Consider the following 24,485-nt stretch of genomic DNA (forward strand, 5'->3'; position numbering starts at 1 on the left):
AAACCTGCGTCTATTATGTTCACATCAAGTTTGACCAGTTTATAAATCAAAACAAGACTTTTCCAAGTTCAGCCCTACCACCCGGTCTCTGGAAATCCAGCTATGTACTTTCTGCTTCACATGTGATTTCACAGCACTATGTTGGCTTTGCAGGGCTGACAATTTACCTATCAGTACACTCAGCATATATGATTCAGAGGGCACAGAGCTAGCTGATATGTGAAATTAACAACTCACTTGTCTTACTGTTCTGACTAGAATCAACATTAGAATTAGCCCTGGTCTACACTAGGACTTTAGGTCGAATTTAGCAGCATTAAATTGATGTAAACCTGCACCTGTCCACACGATGAAGCCCTTTATTTCGACTTAAAGGGCTCTTAAAATCGATTTCCTTACTCCACCCCTGACAAGTGGATTAGCGCTTAAATCGGCCTTGCCGGGTCGAATTTGGGGTACTATGGACAAAATTTGACGGTATTGGCCTCCGGGAGCTATCCCAGAGTGCTCCATTGTGACTGCTCTGGACAGCACTCTCAACTCAGATGCACGATTGTTTGCCGTTGCTCTGACTAGGGAGGGGCGACTGACGACACGGCTTACAGGGTTGGCTTACAGGGAGCTAAAATCAACAAAGGGGGTGGCTTTACATCAAGGAGTATTTCAGGCAGGACTTCACGGAGGGTTTCAGTCAGAAATGGTGCACCTAAGTTATTGTTCTTATTGGAACAAGGAGGTTAGTCTGGCCTCTGATTGATACATGGCTAGATTTACCTTGCTGCACCTTCTCTGTGAGTGACTGCAGTGTGACCTAGAGGAATGAGTCCCCTAGACGGGGGGCAGGTTGCAAATGAGTACAAAACAAATCTGGTCTATTTCTTGTTTTGATACACTCCATCTATCTTTTACATCTTTGGCTGGCAGCAGATGGTGCAGAAGGACTGCATGCCATCCACATTTCATGGCTGCTCAGCAGAAGATGGTACAATAGGACTGCTAGCCATCCTCATCTCTTGCCTGCCCAGCAGAAGATGATGCAATAGGACAGCTAGCAATCCGTATCACCTGCCTGCTCACCATAAGATGGTTCAATAGGACTGACTGCAGGATTAAAGAGAACGACTTGATCAAGTCACTCCAAATTTAGTCCCTGCGCCCATGTCTGCCCAGGCGCTCCTGATTGACCTCACACAGGCAACCAGGAGTACCTCAGACATGACGATGACGGCTACCAGTCCTATTGCACTGTCTGCTGCCACAAGGCAATGGGTTGCTGCTGCTGTGTAGCAATGCAGTACCACGTCTGCCAGCACCCAGGAGACATACGGTGATAGTGAGCTGAGCGGGCTCCATGCTTGCCGTGGTATGGCATCTGCACAGGTAACTCAGGAAAAAAGGTGTGAAACGATTGTCTGCCCTTGCTTTCACGGAGGGAGGGAAGGAACGGGGGCCTGACGATATGTACCCAGAACCACCCGTGACAATGTTTTAGCCCCATCAGGCATTGGGATCTCAACCCAGAATTCCAATGGGCAGCGGAGACTGCGGGATAGCTACCCACAGTGCAACGCTCCGGAAGTCGACTCTAGCCTCGGTACTGTGGAAGCACTCTGCCGAGTTAATGCACTTAATGCACTTAGAGCATTTTCTGTGGGGACACACACTCGAATATATAAAACCGATTTCTAAAAAACTGACTTCTATAAATTCGACCTAATTTCGTAGTGTAGACATACCCTTAGAATCAAAGCACACTAAACACATTCCAGAGCATACAGCCTCAAAATCTTATGTTTTAAAAGGGATGCACAGGATTTAGAGACAACTTTCATTAAAGTCAGTCAGACAAAGTCTGTGCAAATCCTACTGGAATCAATGGGGCTTGCACATGGTGTAAATCAGGGCAGAATTTGGCCTAAGGAGAGTAATTCAAGTCAATAGGAATTGTGTGGGTAAATCCTGAACAAAGTGAACACTAACAGAAAAGTGGTGGCCTCTATCATCATATTGTGCAAAGGAGTCAAATGATTTCATAGACCTTGCTAGTTATCCCAAGATAATGTGGTCAGGTTGTTATTCCTGGGGCTGCTATTTCTGGTGCCCTAAAATATTTCTCTCTTCACATCCTGTTCCACTGATTTTTGTATTCCCCTCACTTCTGGCCAGATTTTCAGAAGCACACAGCTCCCAGTTATGCACTTAAATGCAATAGCAGATTTTCAAGAGCTACAACTCAGCATCTAGCAGCTCCCCATTCCTTTTTAAAGTTTTACCTTTTCAGCTGAAAACTCTTCTTTCCTATTCTACTTTTCCCCCTACATGTTTCTTCTTAAAATGGTTGGCTTTTGACAAAATCCCTTGCACATCACAAATGAAAAACACTCTGCTGCCTCTGCTGAAATCACCAGACCACCACAACATACCACCATCCACAAGAAACACTGCATAAGACAAAATGAGGGACTGTAAGGCAAGACAAGCAGGTCTGATGTCAGTGGAAAAGTCTATTTATTGCTAGTTTATTGGAGAATTAGTGAGTTCTTCCTTGAGTAAAGATGACCCCAAAGGTCAAGCAGACCCTATAGTCATTTCTGTGAAGCCTGAGATTGTTTCTTTTCAAGCTATGTAGGATTTTAATTTTAGAATTTGAGCAATTTTCTCCTCTGGTTCACAACCTGCCTGTTGTTCTGGGCTCTCTCTCTGTGTCTTCATTTCGGCTTTCTCACATTCCTATTGTGAATCAGGCACAAATCTTGATGTGCAGCCAAAACCCCTTGTACTTGTCACCACCTAATGTACTCTCTTAGCCATTCCTACATAGTTTGGAGGGGCGATACACTGATTTCCACTGCTTTTCCTGCTAAACTACATGAGGATCTGACTTTCTCCAGGCATCAGTCCCATTACAATAAAGCTTTGGAATGTAATTAGACCTTAGTATCTTTGTCCCATTAGATGAGCTATCAGTTCTTGTTATAATTTACATTAAAGTCTTGGATATGATTTTAAATGGCAAAATGAGCAACCTCTAATCACAAAATGCTTTTGCTGTCAGACAATTAGCCAAAGTCTTTTTGTCAGTCACACCTGTGAACTTTAATGAAATCAGTGGGGTTACACCCCTACTGATAGCAGAACTTATACCAATCAGAACTGAAAGGGAGGGAGGGGGGAAATGTGAGTGGCAGGAGCCATGGATGGTAACAGTGAAGTCAATGGGAGTTTTGCCATTCCACTTCAACAAAGGGAGACTCTGGCCTTCGCTGAGGTTCCTGTTTCTACACACTGCAATGCATGAGCACCCCATCCCTTATAAAAGATAAAACATGGCAAACTCCCAGTTGCTGTACAACAGGAAGGGGAAATCTCTTTGCTATCATGTTCTGATATAATTTTGAAGCTCAGCATCTGTTTTGTGGCATGTCGTGCGTTTCTCTGCTGGATCAAATTAATGTTTTCTTCCTCTGTAAAAAAGCCCATCAGGAAAAGGGCAAAGATGAAAACCATCAACACAAACAGCCTCCAGATGCCTCTTCACCTCCTCCATTCCACATCTGCTGTAATTGTTAAATCATGTTTGCAAATAACGCTGCTGCATATCTCTAAGCCACTCCCTAAGACACAGCAGATGAATGCAGCCAGCTCTCTGGATGTCCCCTGAACAGATGTGAGAGACGAAAATCAATTAAACTGGTTCAGAAGAATGCCGAGGTCTCTTTTAGGGATATTATCAGTTGAAGTCTGTATAGAATATGTAGCTCTGGCTGCCTTCACTTGCTTACCCATCGTTTCTCTACTAAGTCCCTCAGTGTTGTGGCACTTGGATTTGTTGGCCTCCCATCTTAGGGCTGTTAACACTCATCACAGCTCAGAGCACAGTGTGGAGGCGTCAGAAGAGCGACAGCAGATAGAAATATGATTAATGACATATGGCCAAGATCAGCAACCCCCTTAGGAACAGACACAGGCAGCCAATCCAAAAACCAACAGGCTGCAAGTGAGACTTCTCTTTCCTATGCCTCGTCTTCTCAGTTTCACAGTAGGCAGATTCCCGGGCCGGAACAGACAGCCCTGTTTACAGAGCAGGAAGTCTCCCCACTGTACTCTAGGACTGAGAAGACACTGAGAGCATGTGATTTGGGCCTAGTTTAGGTAGACTACATGGGTCAGATTCCAGAGGATGTAAATTGGTGAATCTCTGAGCTTCACTGATTTATAGGAGCTGCAGCAGTGGACTAATAATCAAACAAGTTTGTTATTTGCTATTTAACTCTGCTTGAAGTCTACTGACTTTGTTCCCCATTGAAAAAAAAAACAGCCAAAAAAACCTGAGCAGACAAAAAGAACACCATAATAAGACAAATAGAGTAATAATAGTCACAGGATGATAACATCTTCTCTTCGAGTATCACACACAGCTTTGCAAACACTAATCAATTATGCCTAACCACACACCCATTTGACAGATGGGAAAACTGAGGCACAGAGAATCTAAGTGACTTGTCAAAGGTCATAGAGTGAGTCAATGTCAGAGATCACACTCGAGTCCGGGTGTTTTGATTCTTAGTCCTGTGCTGTATCTATGCTACCTCTCAAATTATGTGTTCAAATGTAATTGTCTGACTCTCATTAAAGATGAACTCTGCACAGCACGCTCCCTTGAAAATTTACAACCCCAAATTTTAAACGAGATGTTGCACTGTGAAAAGAATACTACACCTATGGGGAAAGTATCTTCACACCATCATAAAAGAATTCCCATGGAAATGGAGTTTTAAACAGCTCTGACCTTCCATCCAGATATAACTGCAGTTCAGCGGTAGGTGAAGTGATTTCTTTATGTAAGTGGGTTTAGAATCTTTTTGATGAGTGGTGTGATCATGAATAGGTATTAACCACATTAGTAACACTCAAATTAGGTTGGTACATGGGGGTCTGGCATACCAGCACTTCTGTCAAGCTGCCTTCTTATTCTTCAGAATCTCAGCTTTGATTAAAAAACTTAAATCCATAGCTGACATAGGTGACCCACGTGTAACTGATCCAGAGACACCCGTTGGAGTTTGCAGAGAGCCTGAAACAATAGCTCAGAAGACTGAACAGCCCCATCACCTCTGTGAAATATTAATTGAGATGCTCAATGCTGATCATTTAAATAACAATATTGTGTACTAATTCACTGCTCATCAAAGCATGTAAGAAAGGGGAACTGCGGCCACTGGGAGCTACGGGGGAGCCGTGCCTGTGGATGGTCAATGTAAACAAACTGTCTCATGGCCCGCCAGCGGATTACCCTGATGAACTGAGTACTGAAGGTTACTGATCCCTGCCCTAGCCTCTCATTCCTTAGACCACAATGCCTTGGGGCTGCTCTGCATTGCCATGTAGGAGACTGGTTTGTGGGGGATGGGATATGAAAGATGGGAAGTCTTCTATGTATAGACTTTAAATATACCAGGAGTTTCTTCTCATACACATGAAAGACAAATAGATATTCTAAACAATGATATGTATACTACTTATCGGTACAGGGCAATCAGAAGTGTTTTTCAAAATCAATTATTTGGCAGCACAATATAACTTGTGACATCAGTAAAGATTTAAACTCAGAACCATTACAAAATCACTGTAGTGTTTTTATAACTTGAGCTCTCTATTCGTACAACAGCAAATAAAACCACCAGATGCAAAAAAAAGTCTTATAGACATAGAGGGCCAGATTGTGAACCACTAGCTCGTATGGATGAGCAGTTACTCACCTGGGGAGTCTCATATATACCACTTGGACCTCTCATGCAATTAACTGCTCCCCAGTGGTACTAGGGGGTTCACAAACTGGTCTTAGGGGCCAAATCCTACCCTAATGGAGAAGGGGGCAACAGTGCTCAATCAAATGAAGGGGAGAGCGCCCAGCTACTGCACTGGTTAGTGCACCAAGACTACAAGAGGGTTTTGTTTGCCAGCCCTAGGGGCATGGCCAGGTCCCCCGTCAGCTAGTAAACATACTGCCATTTGCAGCATTACCTAACCTGGGCACATACAGCCTCTTTTCAGAAGAGTAGGAATGTGTGTTCCATATTGTGACTTGGCTGCCTGTCCTGTCCTATCCTGTCTGCATTGCCAGGGTGACTCATGTCACTAATGTGTAGCCAGCATCATTCTACTTCCCTCCTATACCTGTTGCTGTGGTGTCTATCTGTAGAAGCATGATTTCACCCTATAGCATTATTAGACAGTTCAGTCTTCTGTTCCGAAGCCTGGTCTTGTCATGGAAGAGAAACTGATTAAGTGACAAACAACATAGTGTCACAGAAAATGGTTACTCTTTAGAGTGGCAACTAGTTAACAGGTTTCAGAGTAACAGCCATGTTAGTCTGTGCACAGATAAAGACAGACATCATCTTCCTTTCCAAATGCAAACAGATGGACATCGTACCAAAAGGACTGAAGGTAAAAAATCCATTACAATCTACATACCACACAGACTATGCTGACAGCTTGTGCCACACGCTCTCAAAGAAACTGCGGAACCACCTGATCAAAATCCTCTACAGCAAACAGGGAAAGATAAAGAATGAGCTCTCAAAAATGGATACTCTCATAAAAAACCAACCTTCCACACAAACTTCGTCGTGGCTGGACTTTACTAAAACTAGACAAGCCATTTACAACACACACTTTGCTTCTCTACAAAAGAAAAAGGACACTAAACTTTCTAAACTACTGCATGCCACAAGGGGCCACAGCAATGGTTCCCTCAACCCACCCAGCAATATTGTTAACCTATCCAACTATACTCTTAGCCCAGCAGAAGCAGCTGTCCTATCTCGCGGCCTCTCCTTCTGCCCCTCCACTCCCACAAACATGATACAGTTCTGTGGTGACCTAGAATCCTATTTTCGACGTCTCCGACTCAAGGAATATTTCCAACATACCTCTGAACAACATACTAATCCAAAGAGACCTCCCTACCAACACTACAAAAAGAAGGATTCTAGGTGGACTCCTCCTGAAGGTCGAGACAGCAGACTGGACTTCTACATAGAGTGCTTCCGCTGATGTGCACGGGCTGAAATTGTGGAAAAGCAGCATCACTTGCCCCATAACCTCAGCCGTGCGGAACACAATGCCATCCACAGCCTCAGAAACAACTCTGACATCATAATCAAAAAGGCTGACAAAGGAGGTGCTGTTGTCATCATGAATAGGTCGGAATATGAACAAGAGGCTGCTCGGCAGCTCTCCAACACCACTTTCTACAAGCCATTACCCTCTGATCCCACTGAGAGTTACCAAAAGAAACTACAGGTTTCAGAGTAACAGCCGAGTTAGTCTGTATTCGCAAAAAGAAAAGGAGTACTTGTGGCACCTTAGAGACTAACCAATTTATTTGAGCATAAGCTTTCGTGAGCTACAGCTCACTTCATCGGATGCATACTGTGGAAAGTGTAGAAGATCTTTTTATATACACACAAAGCATGAAAAAATACCTCCTCCCACCCCACTCTCCTGCTGGTAATAGCTTATCTAAAGTGATCACTCTCCTTACAATGTGTATGATAATCATTGTAAGGAGAGTGATCACTTTAGATAAGCTATTACCAGCAGGAGAGTGGGGTGGGAGGAGGTATTTTTTCATGCTTTGTGTGTATATAAAAAAATCTTCTACACTTTCCACAGTATGCATCCGATGAAGTGAGCTGTAGCTCACGAAAGCTTATGCTCAAATAAATTGGTTAGTCTCTAAGGTGCCACAAGTACTCCTTTTCTTTTTGCAAAAGAAACTACAGAATTTGCTCAAGAAACTCCCTTAAAAAGCACAAGAACAAATCCGCACAGACACACCCCTGGAACCCCGACCTGGGATATTCTATCTACTACCCAAGATCCATAAACCTGGAAATCCTGGGCGCCCTATCATCTCAGCCATTGGCACCCTGACAGGAGGATTGTCTGGCGATGTAGACTCCTTCCTCAGGCCCTACGCTACCAGCACTCCCAGCTACCTTCGAGACACCACTGACTTCCTGAGGAAACTACAATCCATCGGTGATCTTCCTGATAACACCATCCTGGCCACTATGGATGTAGAAGCCCTCTACACCAACATTCCACACAAAGATGGACTACAAGTTGTCAAGAACACTATCCCCGATAATGTCACGGCTAACCTGGTGGCTGAACTTCGTGACTTTGTCCTTACCCATAATTATTTCACATTTGGGGACAATGTATACCTTCAAATCAGTGGCACTGCTATGGGTACCCGCATGGCCCCACAGTATGCCAACATTTTTATGGCTGACTTAGAACAACGCTTCCTCAGCTCTCGTCCCCTAACGCCCCTACTCTACTTGCGCTATATTGATGACATCTTCATCATCTGGACCCATGGAAAAGAAGCCCTTGAGGAATTCCACCATGATTTCAACAATTTCCATCCCACCATCAACCTCAGCCTGGTCCAGTCCACACAAGAGATCCACTTCCTGGACACTACAGTGCTAATAAACGATGGTCACATAAACACCACCCTATACTGGAAACCTACTGACCGCTATTCCTACCTACATGCCTCCAGCTTTCACCCTGCCCACACCACACGATCCATTGTCTACAGCCAAGCTCTGTGATACAACCGCATTTGCTCCAACCCCTCAGACAGAGACAAACACCTACAAGATCTCTATCAAGCATTCTTACAACTACAATACCCACCTGCGGAAGTGAAGAAACAGATTGATAGAGCCAGAAGAGTTCCCAGAAGTCACCTACTACAGGACAGGCCTAACAAAGAAAATAACAGAACGCCACTAGCCGTCACCTTCAGCCCCCAACTAAAACCCCTCCAACGCATTATTAAGGATCTACAACCTATCCTGAAGGATGACCCAACACTCTCACAAATCTTGGGAGACAGACCAGTCCTTGCCTACAGACAGCCCCCCAACCTGAAGCAAATACTCACCAGCAACCACATACCACACAACAGAACCACTAACCCAGGAACCTATCCTTGCAACAAAGCCCGTTGACAACTGTGTCCACATATCTATTCAGGGGACACCATCACAGGGCCTAATAACATTAGCCACACTATCAGAGGCTCGTTCACCTGCAAATCCACCAATGTGATATATGCCATCATGTGCCAGCAATACCCCTCTGCCATGTACATTGGTCAAGCTGGACAGTCTCTATGTAAAAGAATAAATGGACACAAATCAGATATCAAGAATTATAACATTCATAAACCAGTCGGAGAACACTTCAATCTCTCTGGTCATGCGATTACAGACATGAAAGTTGCGATATTACAATAAAAAAACTTCAAATCCAGACTCCAGCGAGAGACTGCTGAATTGGAATTAATTTGCAAATTGGATACAATTAACTTAGGCTTGAATAGAGACTGGGAGTGGCTAAGTCATTATGCAAGGTAACCTATTTCCCCTTGTTTTTTCCTACCCCCCCAGACGTTCTTGTTAAACCCTGGATTTGTGCTGGAAATGGCCCACCTTGATTATCACACACATTGTAAGGAGAGTGGTCACTTTAGATAAGCTATTACCAGCAGGAGAGTGGGTTTGTGTGGGGGGGAGGGGAGAAAACCTGGATTTGTGCTGGAAATGCCCCAACTTGATTATCATACACATGGTAAGGAGAGTGATCACTTTAGATAAGCTATTACCAGCAGGAGAGTGGGGTGGGGGAAGGTATTTTTTCATGCTTTGTGTGTATAAAAAGATGTTCTACACTTTCCACAGTATGCATCTGATGAAGTGAGCTGTAGCTCACGAAAGCTTATGCTCAAATAAATTGGTTAGTCTCTAAGGTGCCACAAGTACTCCTTTTCTTTTAACTAGTTAACAGTAGTTCCCCAAGTGGCCAGTATTGGAACCAATGCTATCTATGATGCTCTGTTCATTAATCATTTCAAAGAAGAAACAGACAGCAAGTTAGTAAACTTTGCTAATGACATTTCATTGCTTCATTCATGGACAACAGTGCCAACCTCCAGCGGGACTTACATACATTATGGGACAAACTGAGACAAGCACCTACAAAACTCATCCTTGTGTAGCTGAGCCAGCTAGAGACAATGAGACACAGAAAACTGAGTGCAGCCTGCGGATGTGTTAGCTTTTAGTTCTTAGCTTCCCCAGGGCATCACAGATTTGTTCCATGTAAATGGAGTTCATTAGCTCACATTTCAATTGCCTACCTTGGAATTAGCAAACTTAGTCAAGGGCTGAAGTCTGATTCATTCTGAAATTCTGGTAACAAAAAAGAGTTAATCTCATGCTCATAAAAACTGTAGAGGAGACGGCTATTCTCTGCTGACTCACAGAACAGATACAAAACAGAAAGCAGCAGTACAAGGGTTTCATCAAACTGCCTTGTTAATGTGCCTTAACCTTTTCCGGAAGGGACCACCTACAGGTAAGACTCTATGGACCAGGTCCAGTGCCTACTGAAGTCAATAGAAAGCCTTCTCTTACCTTAAGTGGGTTTTGCATCAAGCAGGTGTCAATTTAATCCTTGGTATTTTTGCTGAGACTTCATATAAAGGTGCTAATTGAATCACAGCATGATTTTTTTTTGAATGTGGACAACTTTGCACTGAGAATTACCGTTAGATCTCCAGACCCATTTCACATATTATAGGCCACTGAGCAGCCATCACCAACATTTGGTCATTAACAACCTGAGCCAGATTCTAACCTAAGGAGTTCTTGGGCCTAAATTCTCATATTTGAGAACAGACCCCATTTAGGTGTCTAAATAAAAGCTGTCTGATTTTTAGAGAGATGGAGCACCCAGAGCTCCTATTTGCTCCACCAGGTCTAGTTTGCTTACGTAAGGTGAACAGGATTTGGCCATTGGTGTTAATTAACAATGTGCACTTTTGTGAAATCAAGAGCTTTGGTGGTATAATTATCAGTGCTAGAGCTTGCCCTGGAGAAGCCCACTAGTCTCTGATACTAATCTTACATTGTTGCTCAAACAAATCATTTCAGTGTCAACATGTTGCCTGTATATGGTCCCAAAGGTGATTGTCATTTGGATTTTGCTTGTTTGGTCAGAGGGGGAATAGGCAAACCTTTTCCTCCTTGAGAGCTATTGATTTCATCAGCAATTTGGGCAATAATAAACCCCAATGGAAATATTTCACTGCCTCCCTTCCAAAATCAAGCAGTTGATAATGCACATTTTAGTAATAAATGCTAAGAACAATGCTAGTGTCCTTTAACTGTGTAACTGTCTGAAGAGTTCCAGCCCTGACATTTCCAGACTATGTGACTTGTAAAGATAGGTGTCTGAGAAGTGAATATGCATTCTGTGTTGATAAGAGGAGCGGGTGAGAAGATCTGAATAATGTAGGGATATAAAGGAAACTGCTGCTGTCATGTAACCATTCCTCTTTCAGCAGCTCTGATTAGTAGAGACATTTGGTAAATTCCCAGTTACTTTGCACAAAGATGTCCTGAACTCCAGAGAACAAAAATAACAGATAATTCCTTGAGAAAAAAAGTTAGGGCTTAATTTGACCCTGGCATAATCAGATGCAATATCACTGACTTCAAAGGAGTTACAGAATGTTATACAGAATACTGTATAACAGGGCTGATTTGGCCCTTATACCATACTGTAGCTCTGCTTTGGCTAGAAACCTTTGCTTTCGAAGTAATTAACCATATGTCAACAGCCTACAGTACTGAACTGCAATTAAATAAATGAACAGGAGACAGAGCTATATTTTAACATATATCCCTGTAGAGGACTCCCAACCACAAATATTAGTCTTTTTTCTTTTTAAGATCAGCATTTAATGTTAGTGTTACTGAAGATCTGTGGATCAATACCAATTATTTTATATGTATTTCATGCTCCCCCAACTTCCTACAAGTATATAACCATGGTAATGTATAAGAATGGTGGATGCCTCAGGATGGATCTGTTTTTCCTTGCAAGAAATCTCACTGCTACAAATTTTTGAAGCACTCCACCCTAGCTAAAAGCCCAGTGAGAGAGACAGAGGAAAGTTGCTTACTGTTTCGGGGCTTCTCCTCATCCATGCCTTCATCTTCATTTTCTGGATCAATGTCTTCTGCTTGAGTTATCCAATCCAGGTACCCCTTCAAGTCTTCCTCCAGCTGTTGTTTCTCCCGCAACTTCTGAAAGTCACCCCGAGCCTTTGCCTTCTCTCTTTCTTTGGAAAACTCCCTGGCAAGGAGGAGGGAGGGACAGGATGTGGGTGGGAGAGATTGAAAAACAATGGGATTAGATTGGTTTGCACTGGAAATATGACATCCCCTACCTTGGACCCTCAGCTGCCTCTATTCATTCAAAGTCACATTAATAATTAAATGGAGTGGTCCTTGTCAGAAATATAGCTATAACAGCTGTAGTGACTAGTCTCTGCAAATATGTTGGGAAGATGCCAACTCTCAGCATTTGGTTAAGAATGTAACTGAAACTTACATGTGTTTACGTAAAATGTCATTCTTCTTAGGTTATAATGCTTTGCTATATGCATCTTTCCACCAGTCATTTGTGAATATCTGTTATTTTTACACTAGCTTAATCCGATGATCCAAATTAAATGTTCAGCAATAATCTGACATCTGGAGAGAGACTGCAGTGCTGATTTTTAGCCAAGTCTCAACCTGATGTCCAGAATGGAAATGAAATTGCACCTGAATGGTGCAACTGTGGGTATAATTAAACGCACCCACAGGGTTCACACATTTAATCAAGGAGGAAAAACTGCAACCACAGCACAGGATGCTGTATTTGAAAATATAGGCTGGTGTGTTTTGCCAGAGGTTTCCAGCATTAGAGACTATTACCTGCTTCTCCCTGACCAGAAGGAAGGATTTGCAAATCCAAAGTTTGGGGGACAACCATTAGGAATAATGGCTATAGCCAGAGAATGGAGTTGGGGTGAGCATTTGGCAGCTTGATGACAAAACATTATATGGACTATGTGCTTAAACACAAGACACAGGAACAAGAATTCCATGTTGCTAATCCAAGCATTTTGGTGGTACATATGTGGGCTGTCCCCTGCTTCCACTGTGGACAGAGAATCCTATTCTGAATCAGCTTTGTCTGGAGGTCTCAGATAGGCCTCTGGTTAGATACTGGATGACTTCTTTCACTAGAGGAAATCAGATGAACCTGTGGTATGACTGCATTCAAGAAAGGAGGCTCTTTTTTGGGTGTTCTCAACTTCATGATTTCTTTGCAGCTTCTATTTTAACAATATTTGGGGAACCACTGATTTTCTTTTAAACTGAATGGAATCCAATTTTAATTGGATTAAACTTTCTCTTCCATAACTCTAAGCCAGTGAGATGCTTTTATTTTAAAAAGTGAGTTTAGTGGTGGTGAAACGTACTGGATTGACAGCCCTCAGGAATTCAGACCTTCATTTATCCGCAGAACAAGTAGCGCATGGGCTCAGCCACTGCAAGCTTCCTATGCTACCCTGCCAATGTGGATCAACCTTGATTTACAGGAACTGAGCTAAATTCTGCACTGTTTTGTTCCATGTGTAGTCATTTACTAGAGTGAGTGTAAAATGCAACTATTCTGAGTGGCAGCGTTTGACACTCACTTTGCATAGGATGTTAAAGACTACATGAGATACAGGCAGTGGAGAATCAATCCGTCCATCTCTAGGCATAAGATGTGAGTTCATTCTCTCTGACCAGTTAATCTGTAGCCTCTTTGGTGATACTGCCAACAAAGGATGGGGTTTTCAAATGCACTTAGCTTTGGTCTAACTGCCCCCATTGAAGTCTATGGGAGCTGTATCACTGAAGTCAAAGGGAGCAGTTAGACCAAAGCTAAACACTTTTGAAAGTCCCAAACATGTCAATCAGTGCCAACTGTGGTGTTCTCAGGTAACTCAGATGGAGCCGGGAGAAGAAGTGCTTCCCTTTCACCTAGGGTGTGATCCAAAGTCCACTAAAATCAGTGGAAAGACTCCCACTCACTTCTGTGGGCTTTGGATCAGGCCCTTTGTGAACATGGGCAGCAAGAGAATAAACACAGGAAAGGGTCTTCATGAATCAGACAAATATGCAGAATTACAGTGTGTGACAGAGTATGCCTGCACAGTCCTCTTCTCTGATGACTCTTCTCTGTCATCTTGCTTGGTTTTTGCCCTGCTTCATGGGATTGTGATAATGAAGACTTGAAAGTGGAGAGTAGCTGTGCTGGGCCCTCAGTTCTGAATATGGCTTCACAGTAAGTCCTGGGATAGAGCTTTGCCATATGTTAGAAGTGAAAAAATCAAGTGTTCTTACTCTGAGAACCACAACTGTGTTGTTTGGAAATGTAAAAAAGATGGATGTTGAAAAGATCAATCAATAATAATAATGCTTTTCACTTCTACAGCATCTCTCCTCTGAGACTCTCAAAGAGCTTTACTAACATTAATGAATTTAATGCTCAGAAAAAACATGAGCTAGGGAAGCATTATTAACCCTATTTTATAAATGGGTGAATTGAGGAAAAGCAAGATTAAGATCAAACATTTCAAACCTGAGTGCCTAAAGATAAGCACCTAAATCAGTGGCCTGATTATCAGAGGTGCTGAGCATTTGACACCAATGGAAAAACACTCTTTTAGGTGTCTAAAGATGAATTTAAGGGGCTAGATCTGGGCACACAAGTGTAAAAATGTTGATCTTTGGCATAAAGACTTGGCTCATGTCACACAAAATTACATCCTGTGCAAAGGGCCAGCAAAAAGCCTATGCACTACTTAAATCTCACTTAAAACCTATTAGGAACCACTTAAGTCCCAGTTACATTGAGTGTTAGCAGGACTTCAGTGGTCCCTAACAGGGCTTAAGTAGTACATAGGCCTTGGGCTGGCCCACAAGTGTCAGAATAGAATCCAGTAATCCCAATTCTTAGTCTACTGACCTAAATGAACAATATTGGCACAGACTCTTCCTTCACAGAACGTATGAGGGCTCCCATTTCAGAAAACCTTCTAAAGAACAGGACTTAATCAAATGTGCTTAATTTCTAAGATGTAGTAACATTAAAACTTGATGCTTGAGGGCTACTTGTGTCAGGGAACTGCTGATGAAATTCAGAACAATTCATATTTAGGAAGCCGGTTAGAATCCAGGCTAATCCTGTTCTTAATGACCAACCGTTGTAACTGACTGAAAACTATTTAGTATCCTATGTGAAATGAGCTGGTGATCTCAGTTTAGTTTCCAGGAGGCACATCACCTACACCACCATCATATTTGACACTAATTGTTTTTATTGGAAGTCTCAGCGGGGAGGCCCAGGACCAAAGGAGCCTGTTCATTCAACCACCACCTTAAACCTACAGGTGGTTTCCTTAGAACAACATTGAAATAGGATGGGAGAGTGGCATGGGGGGAGGCTTACAGGAGTAATGACCAGCCTGTCTCTTTTCAGTGGATAGATAACATCAATTGAGGGCTGCAAATCTGGCAGTTTTTACCAGCATTCAATTTACTTCACTTTCCCTTTTTTCCAACAAAAAACTAAGGAGAAATCTTCTCTTGGACAACCTCAACAAATGGAGTGTGTCTGGGAAGTGCCTTTCAGTGTGTATGAGAATGGGCTGAGTCTTTTGTCCTGTATGATTTAGGGGAAAGCTTTTCTTCCCTGCTCTGATAATGGGATGCAGAATTATTGTTCTATACCCCATTTTTTAAGATCTCTGGTACTCAGAGCAGTGATGGAAAGCAAGCAAAACAGTGAAGTTACAGCTGTTTAAAGATCTTCGTGATTACTTTAAATCCAGCATATGGATTTGAACCCTATTTACTCCGACAGGTACAGAATATCCTGTCAGCTTGCCATATTTTTTGAGTTAGTATTAGATATTGACTGAACCACAAACATGAATCTGAATACCACCATGGCTTATGGGTATGGAGGAAAGTAGAATCTGAATCTAAGAATCTCACAGCTAACCTATATCTCTAGTGGACTGAAACAAACCCACAGATGTAAACACCCCCAAATTTGGGGGAACTGAAATCTTGAGTCAAATTTGCTGCTGTAATTATTATGTGAAATTATCCCCCTGAACTGGTATGGTATTGTCTTTAGAAATATATCCATATTCCTTAATCCTCAGTCAAGCCTTTAGCAGGACTATAGAGATGTTCATGTATATGTATAGTATTTACTTTAGTATATAACTAGGTATAGTATATTGCTTGGCTTGTCAACAATGACTATATGGAATGAGATATCTAGGAATGACTGATTATGACTCTGATTTTTAGACAGAGCACAATTCAACCTCCAATTTTGCAATTGCAAAAAAGTAAGTGCAATTAAGGCATCTTAGTAGGCACAATTAATTGCACCCTAATTTAACTGTGAGCACATTATTGGGAAGCAATTTTTTTAAATTTAGGCCTATATGAGCAAGAATGTAACATCTCCCCTTTGAATGATGAAGTATAAGAAATAATTTTCTTCCTAAAAGACATGCTGGGTGTAAAATGAGATAAACAGAATGGGTTACCTGGAATGTACAGATCACCAGGAATATTGTTTGGTAACATCTATGCAGAATGGATCAACTGAAATAGGGAGTGCACGAGCAATATCTGAGTCGAAGGGGCGAAGACATTTCAGGACTCAGTACAATTCAGAACTGCATTTGAAAGTTAGCTGTTTGAACATTGTGTTATTTTTTTCTAAAGATTTTTTGGAAACTTCAACTCCTCATTTCAGTTTGCTAAGAACGAGGAGCCTTTCTCAGGGATGTTAACAGTGAATGGCTCCCAGTGTGGTCCTCCAGGTTGACTGTGAAGAGTACAGCAGAAATGGTGCAGCTATCACAGTACAGTCAACACAGGCAAGTAGATTCAGCTTAATGATGTAATTGCGGATGGACCTCACAGTTGATCCCAGCTGTCCCTAACAATTGCTTATGTGTAGTGTAGCTTCAGTGATTTCTGGCTGCAGTATCTTAGGTGCAGTCAGGGTGGGCACTGCCTACCCTTTCCCCACTAATCAGATAATATATATTCTTTAATTACTGCTATTGACTTTGCACCTTTACATGACAAAATCAATTTTGCTTGCCCACTTTCCTATGCCACCAGCCTTCACTGCTACTTTACATGGTTACCTGCTGATTTGAGTGACTAAGTGGGGCAATCTGACTCTGATATTGAGGAACTCGTGTTTGAAAACTGAACCCACAGTATCACTCTCCAGGTTTCCACACACAGACTATTGCCTCACTTTAATTTTTGGAGCCTCTTTTCCTCTCCATTTACTCACTTGAAGCTCCTGTCCTGGCAGCAGTTGTCATACCTGCATACGTTTCCCTCAGTGGGGGTGATGCAGAAAGTAATGAATCCTCCTCTAAACCCATAATCTCTCTGTAGGACAGCAGAGAAGGTTTTTCTTGTCTGGGCCTACTACTGCCTTCCTGTTCTGGTTGTCTCTGAGACCATGAACAACATTTCTGTGATGCACCTAACTCCCACTCCTGCTAAGAGAGTGTCACCCTCGATTTGTCAGGGCCCCCTCACCTCAAGAACACTATCAAAATTAGATGTGAGAGTTTAGAGTGGTCAGTACAGCTGACAGGTACAGACATTGAGCAAACTTCTCACCAGGCTCAGCAGAGTAAGTACTGGGGCCAACATTCTTTAAAAAATGTCTGCCTAAAGTTAGGCTTCTATGACTGTATTTACATACCTAAATAAAATAGCCTGATTTTAACAATCAGCGATGGTTAAATATGGAATTGGGAACCTAATCCTAGGCATTCATTTTTTGAAAGTCTTCTCAAGAATGTTTGTTGACTTGGATCTTCTAGTTATCTTGTTCACCAAAGCCAGCACAGTGTTTAACTCCTGGGTACATTAACAGCTGGTTTTATGTGAGGCGACTGCTTACTTGGCCTCAGCAATGATGCTTTGTAGCACAGGTTAAAATGAAGAATTAAGGAACAACTGCATCTCTTGGGGATGTTTTAACCCTCCCTACCAGATACCCTCCCCCATCTGACTTTCACGATTACCCTTATAAAACATCACAAGGAAATGACCACTCCCTGCATCATGCCTAACCCTGTAATGTGTACAGCAAAGATGTGCCCATTAAAGAAAAACATGTTAGTCCGTTCAAGGGGAAAATAATCCCCCCAATCAGCCTACGTTTCAAGAATATTAAACAAGAGAATCTCTCAGTTGAGAAGGAATAGTCTGGAAAGACTCCCATTTTACAAATGTTTAGGGATTTGCCATATATGCTGCTAGTCATCTTTCACTTCCACTGATTTTTCCAGGATTTTACCAACAATCCCTTCTTGGTGTGGTAAGTGATGTGCTTGTCCTTATTCAGGCAAATTCAGGACTTGTAGTTTCATGGCACCTGCTAAAGGTTATTTTAGGGAGAAGAGTATTTTAAAGGCAACATGTTGTCTTTTTTCATAAAGGGATTTACTCAAAGATTTCCCCCATTTCATGTGGGCCATCTGATGCCATGTTTTGGTATTTACACAACAAAGCTAGGGGCTTCTACTAAACGTTTCTGAGACTGACCCACCACTGCCCCATAATATCCATAACCAAAGAGAAGGAACAGAGATATAAATGAAAAATATAAACAATAATAAAACATTTTCCTGGTTCTGCTTACCCGCTAAGTACACCGAGAACCAAGTTAAGTACAAAAAATGACCCTATGATGATTAGTGTAACAAAATAGATCCAGGGCCAGTCCCTTCCTATGGCATCATTGACCTGGAAGAGTGGAATGATAATTAGTGAGACAGGCTCAGTTTCTGAGCACTGCAAGACTCCAGCCAAAGGGATCCCAAGTCACCAGCACCAGGGCTTTCAAAGTTTTCATTACTGCAGTATATGATTGAGACCAAGTTGTCTTCTCTCCAGTCTAGTTGGAGCTGGATATTTTGGTTGGACTGAGGTTGAATTTCCTCATTAGAGAGTAACATTTTGTTGTCACAGTTATTTTGGCTGAAAAACTTTGAAGTTATTTATTTCAAAACCAATGTAAAAACTTCCTTGGATTCAGACTTTTATTTTGGATGGAGGTGAGTCAGGAATGAAGGAAGGGATCCTGGTGACTGGAAAGAACCCTGATTATGGAGTCTTGCCCTGCAGCATCGGAAAAAGGACATCAAAAACTGGCAGCTTACCCGCTCAACACACCAAGAACCAGATTTAGAACGAAAAAGGATCCAAAGATGACCAGACTGACAAAATACACCCATGGTAACTCATAGCCCATAGCGTCCTGCATCTGGAAAGACGAAGGAAAGTTAGAAGACAGAGAGAGAAAGCAGAACTGATTAGGCGAAGGAACAGATGGAAAGGTTTGTAAACAGAGCCTCTGGTTATTCACACATAAATGTACCAGATGTTTCTTCTTTACGATATCATCACTTCTCTTTCTTCCCCTTTGATTCCTCTGTTCTCTACCTGTTTCCACATAGGTATGACCTTCTGTGGTCACCTTTATAGAATCAGCTTTTGCCAACACATACCACACATTGTGATCTCAGATAAGAAGTAATTTCTCATTCTAAGTAGAGTGAGAACTGTTGTACCTCAGATAGTAGTAAGTGGTAACTGTTGGCAAATGCTGACTTTTTAATGGCAACTTCCTGGTTATTCTCACACTGATTACCATAGTCATGGCAGTCTTTGTGTCCTTTAGGCCTTGTCTATACTACAGTGGCACAGCTGTAGCACTGAGGCTCAGATGCTTCACACATCAATGGAAAGGGTTTTCCATCAATGTACCTAATCCATCTCTCCAAGAGGCGGTAGCTAGGTTGATGGAAGAATTCTTCCATTGACCTAGCTGCATCTACATTGGGGGTTAGGTTGACATAACTGCAGTGCTCAGAGTGTGAAATTTTCACAGACCTAGCTACATCATTCTGGGCTATCTAATTTTTAAGTGTAGACCAGGCCTGAGAAGAAAGCCCTGCCAATGCCCACCATTTTCTGATGCTGTAAAGCACTTTCTAAACTTCCTTCTGTCTATAGAGGCCATCCATGCAACCTAGTGATTCCTGCACATGTCAGTCGGAGACCCTGCAACTGAATGGCATGAGTGCATTTCCACCTTTGACATGAATGCAGGTGACTTCAAATAGAGCAGCCTGTTTTAAGTATAATGTCATCTGAGCACAGAACCTGCACTATATGAAGAGCAGCCTGCATATCAATTCAGGTACATACAAATACTATGTTCAAGGGCTCACCCTTATCTTAAAAGTTTTGTTAGAAATTCATATTTTGGGATGTTCAAGTGAAGACATCTCATAGTTTGATGCATTAATCTAGCCTTCCCATTTCATAAACACTTATCTCCAAGGCAGAGATGGCACCATCAAAGAAATAGACTGTAGGCAAAATTTTCAAAAGTACCAAAGTGTTTTATCTGAGAGTCTAGGTTCCATATTCAAATGTGCCTACGTCATTTAGGAGCCTAAGTCCCACTGACCATGCTTTTGAAAATGTTATGCTGTATGGTATAGAAACTGCTCCTCCTACGGCAACTTAAGCATTTGTTTCCTTCAGATAATAAAATTCTTCAGCTCATGGGCATTCACACATTACCAACTTAGAAAAGACAACTAAGCCACATAACTACTCAGGAAAAGAATTCAAATCTTCAATAGGCCGAGGTAGGAAAGTAACACTTGTTGAGTGAGTTCTTTATAGAAAAAAAGTACCTCATCCATATCCCTCTCATTGTACAGTCTTTAAAGTCCCAAATTCATAACTTTCCAACTGTAATTTGATGACTTTCTTTGGCAATAGTCCACAGTCAATAGGGAAATCTATGTCTATGCAGGGATCCCTAAACTGCAGCATAACAGGAAAGAACTCATTAAAAATGAACTCAAAATCTGTCTCAGTGAAACTATCTCTTCCCAAGAGGATTTATAGGTTTTGTGCCTGGAAAAGAGCTCTTGAACTCTTCTCCTCCCTTCACAAGTGCAGGGCTTCCTCTTCCTACCTTCTCTAAGTTTTCTCTTGAATACATGTGTAGAATTGTTCCCTGTTATTACATTAGTTTATAAATAATAGAAATAATGTCTTCTATTTACCTAGTATCTTTCATCCCAATGGATTGGAAGGATTATGCAATAAAACAAACGATATAGACTTCCCTTCTCCCCGCACTGAAATACAGTCACTTCTGCAGTGAAACACAGCAACTATTTCAAGAGCACAGCAGCACTACCCAGCAGTTCAGGACAGGAAGAATAAGATATCCATTTGAAACCACAGAGGGAAATTTGGGTTGAATGTTATTGCCCAACCTGGAATTAGGCCAGAACATCCGAGTTAACACCCCTACTTATATGAAGAATGGCATGGGATTTTTAATTACGATAAATCATTTGGAAAAATGCCATAAAATTTACCAGCATAGGCACAAAAATGACTTGACAGCACTTAATCATGGTCGATGATAATGAAAAAAACTAACAGTACGTTACTTACCCATCAAAATGTTTTTACTCAGCCTAGAACACTGGTTGAGGAGAATTTTGCAAAGCTGATTTAAGTGTGTGCTAACTGCTATGGGCCAGATTCACTGGTGCATTCTTGGCCTTTGTACTGTTTTGGCATGGAGGAGATGTCAGCTCCAACCCCATCCTAGTGTAGGGAATGGAATGGCATGGCCAGAGCATGTTGTACTCCTAACATTCCTAACTAGTGTATGTCCCTTTGGTACTGTTGACCATGGGAGTCAGCACAGAATGACCCTGAGAATCAGGGAGCCACACATTGGCACTGTAGAACATCTGCGATTCTGATACTAAGTGATCAGGACCTCAATTTTTCATCTCCTTTACAATGTACAGTCTTATGTAGAATGAAAAAGCTGAGTGAAAGCAGCATTAATTTTATAATAATTCATTGGGTGTACAGAAATCACTGGTATTTGGTAAGGAGCTGATCATTATTTACTATGTTTCTTCCTGGGCTCTATCATAGAGCATCTTGCTAAATTATGAGTACCCTCAAGTCTCATTGGCTTCAAGTGGAGGGGAAAGTTTTCCAAACACTGTAGGATTGGGTTGTAAGGGACAGGCAAAAGAAGAAAGGAGGTGTTCAGTGACAATACAATAGTTTCTGTATTGCTAAGACTTGGTGCAATCGTTTAAAATGCTAAAAAGACAGGTTCACCTACTTTACCTGCCCATGAAGAATGTCTTCCGGGTTTGGGGGAGGGAAGAAGGGATAGGGTAGCGATTATGGACTGTTTGACAGACGGTGGAAAGAAAAATACATACACTTGCCCAAAACAACAGCACTAATGTACTATCACTCAGGAAGGCCTTATATCCTCAGCTAAGATTGCATGTCACCATGTATCTGGGAATTCTTCCTGTAAAGTGGAGCTGTCTTGAAAGTCTGGGATAGACTGTTCTCAACTGAACAATGTTACTCTACTTGTATCAAAAAGCACATTGAATCTGTGCCCAGTCCAAAATCTTTCTTGGCTATTTTTCAAAGCTTGGTGAACATTCAGACATTCATCTCAAACATACCCCTTGACAGCGGTTGGAGGCTGTCACTGCAGAACTTACTGGACTGGTACAGTTGGCTTTTGCTAATTATCCTGCTGAAGTGGAGAAGCTGCACAAGGTCACAGCAGGACTTGAAAGAGATTTACTGTCTATATGCCATTCAGTTTGGAGACTGAGACTCAGGATGGTTTACGTGGCTGCTGTCTAGTAAGAATAGGCATAGGCAATGCTAAAGGTTACATTTCCAGTTTCTGTTTTACAGCTGTCTGGGCCTCCTGGTTGCAGGGTAAATTTTCCCTTATCTTTCTCCAGGTAAACATTTATTATCAACCAGGAGCCTTAACAGGAAAGGCGGATCATCTACTAACTTTACAGTTTTGCAATGGGACTATTATACTATGTAGGCTAAGTGATTATGTAGTCTGATAGAGGGCATAGTGACTGCAAGCTTGCATGCGAAAGATTGCATGTGATAGTATTTCCACCTGACCTCATAACTAACAGCAGGTGAGACCCTACATATGATAGTTTGCAGAAATCATTCTGTTTCCCATGTCAAAATGCCTACCCTTTCTCAGCTGTCACATCCTCAGATGCATATATTTTACTACTCTCAGGAATCATAATAAGGTTAGTACATTATTGTACATTAGCTTTGATGTATCATTTGTTAAAAAAGATGGTCTTATGGGTAAGGCACAGAATTGGGGTAAGGAAACACAGAATCTATTCCCAGCTCTGCTGCATGCTCACTGGGTCACCTTGGGAAAGTCACTTCATCTCACCATTGCTTCCCAATCAGCAAAATAGGCTACTAACCTAACTCAAAGAGGTACTAAGAGATTAAATCAATGTTTGTAAAGAGCTATGGCAGTGCAAAGCACTACAGTGGAGTCGCATCTTACACGGGGGTTAGGTTCTAAAGTCAGCGCATACGGCGAAAATCGCGTATAGTCAAAATTACTCTTCAAAATCCCTTAAATCACCCATAAGTATAGTATACTGTATATGGTTTTGTGTATACAACCCTGTACAGTAATATGTATAAATGTATAATGTATACAGTAATGTACAGTATATAATAAAGAGTACATATGCAAAATATAATTTTACAGTACTGTATTTTTAATTACAGGGGGTAATTACAGGAGGGTCGTCAGGGCTTGATGTTGATCCAGGAGACAGAGAGTTTGGGTGATGGAGAGCGAGTCGTAGACAAAGTGGTTGGCTCTGGTTCAGTTCGAGAAGTTGATTGCGTAGGCTCATCTGCTGCTGGTTGTTTTCCTTGAAAAACATGGTGATCAGCAACTGTCACTGTTGTCTCTTGAGCTGCTCAAACATTTCTTGTTATGGTGTCAAATTGTTCGTAATACTATGTGTGATTTTGAGGCTTCGTTCCATAGAGGGATCATATTCAGAAATTAAATCATTCAAGTGTTTCGCTGCTTGGAACACTTCAGCAAATTTATGAAGATTCCAACTTGCTGGCTCTTCCTGTTCATTGTCATCACCTTCGTCTTCTATAGACGATTTTATCAGTTCCTCTAACTCTTCGTTAGTCAATGTTTCTCTATGGCTCTCAATTAATTCTTCAGTTTCTTCCTCAAGGATGTCGACTAAGCCATCACCACCCACTTGCCTGGCCACCTGAACAATGAGTTTCACTTCTTTGTCAATGGTCGGGAAACCCTTAAAATCATTCACACATTCTTTCCATAGATTTTGCCAACATGCATTGACTGTTTCAGGCTTGATTGCATCCACTTCCTGTTTAATATAAGTGATGCAATTGGCAATGTTGAAGGACTTCCAACACTCCATCACATTAAGATTGGGATCAGCATCCATGGTGCTACGTATCCGTGAGAACGTAAGCCTTGTGTACGTGGTCTTGAAACAATGAATCACACCTTGGTCAAGAGGTTGG

At 41.9% G+C, this 24,485-nt stretch overlaps 1 protein-coding gene across 2 annotated transcripts in view; it reads right to left on the minus strand.

Moving 5' to 3' along the window:
* Positions 1 to 24,485, minus strand: part of CACNA1C (calcium voltage-gated channel subunit alpha1 C) — a 709,385-nt gene that overhangs the window by 175,944 nt on the left and 508,956 nt on the right. For both annotated transcript variants that reach the window (XM_077827237.1, XM_077827230.1), the window contains exons 8-9: positions 19,199 to 19,302; positions 12,056 to 12,228 (exon numbers count right to left, since the gene is read on the minus strand). In XM_077827237.1, coding sequence (XP_077683363.1) covers positions 12,056 to 12,228; positions 19,199 to 19,302 — 277 coding nt within the window. The remainder of the gene's footprint in view (positions 1 to 12,055; positions 12,229 to 19,198; positions 19,303 to 24,485) is intronic.

This window comes from Eretmochelys imbricata, chromosome 1, assembly GCF_965152235.1.
Source record: "Eretmochelys imbricata isolate rEreImb1 chromosome 1, rEreImb1.hap1, whole genome shotgun sequence".
In the NCBI taxonomy this organism is placed as follows: Eukaryota; Metazoa; Chordata; order Testudines; family Cheloniidae; genus Eretmochelys; species Eretmochelys imbricata.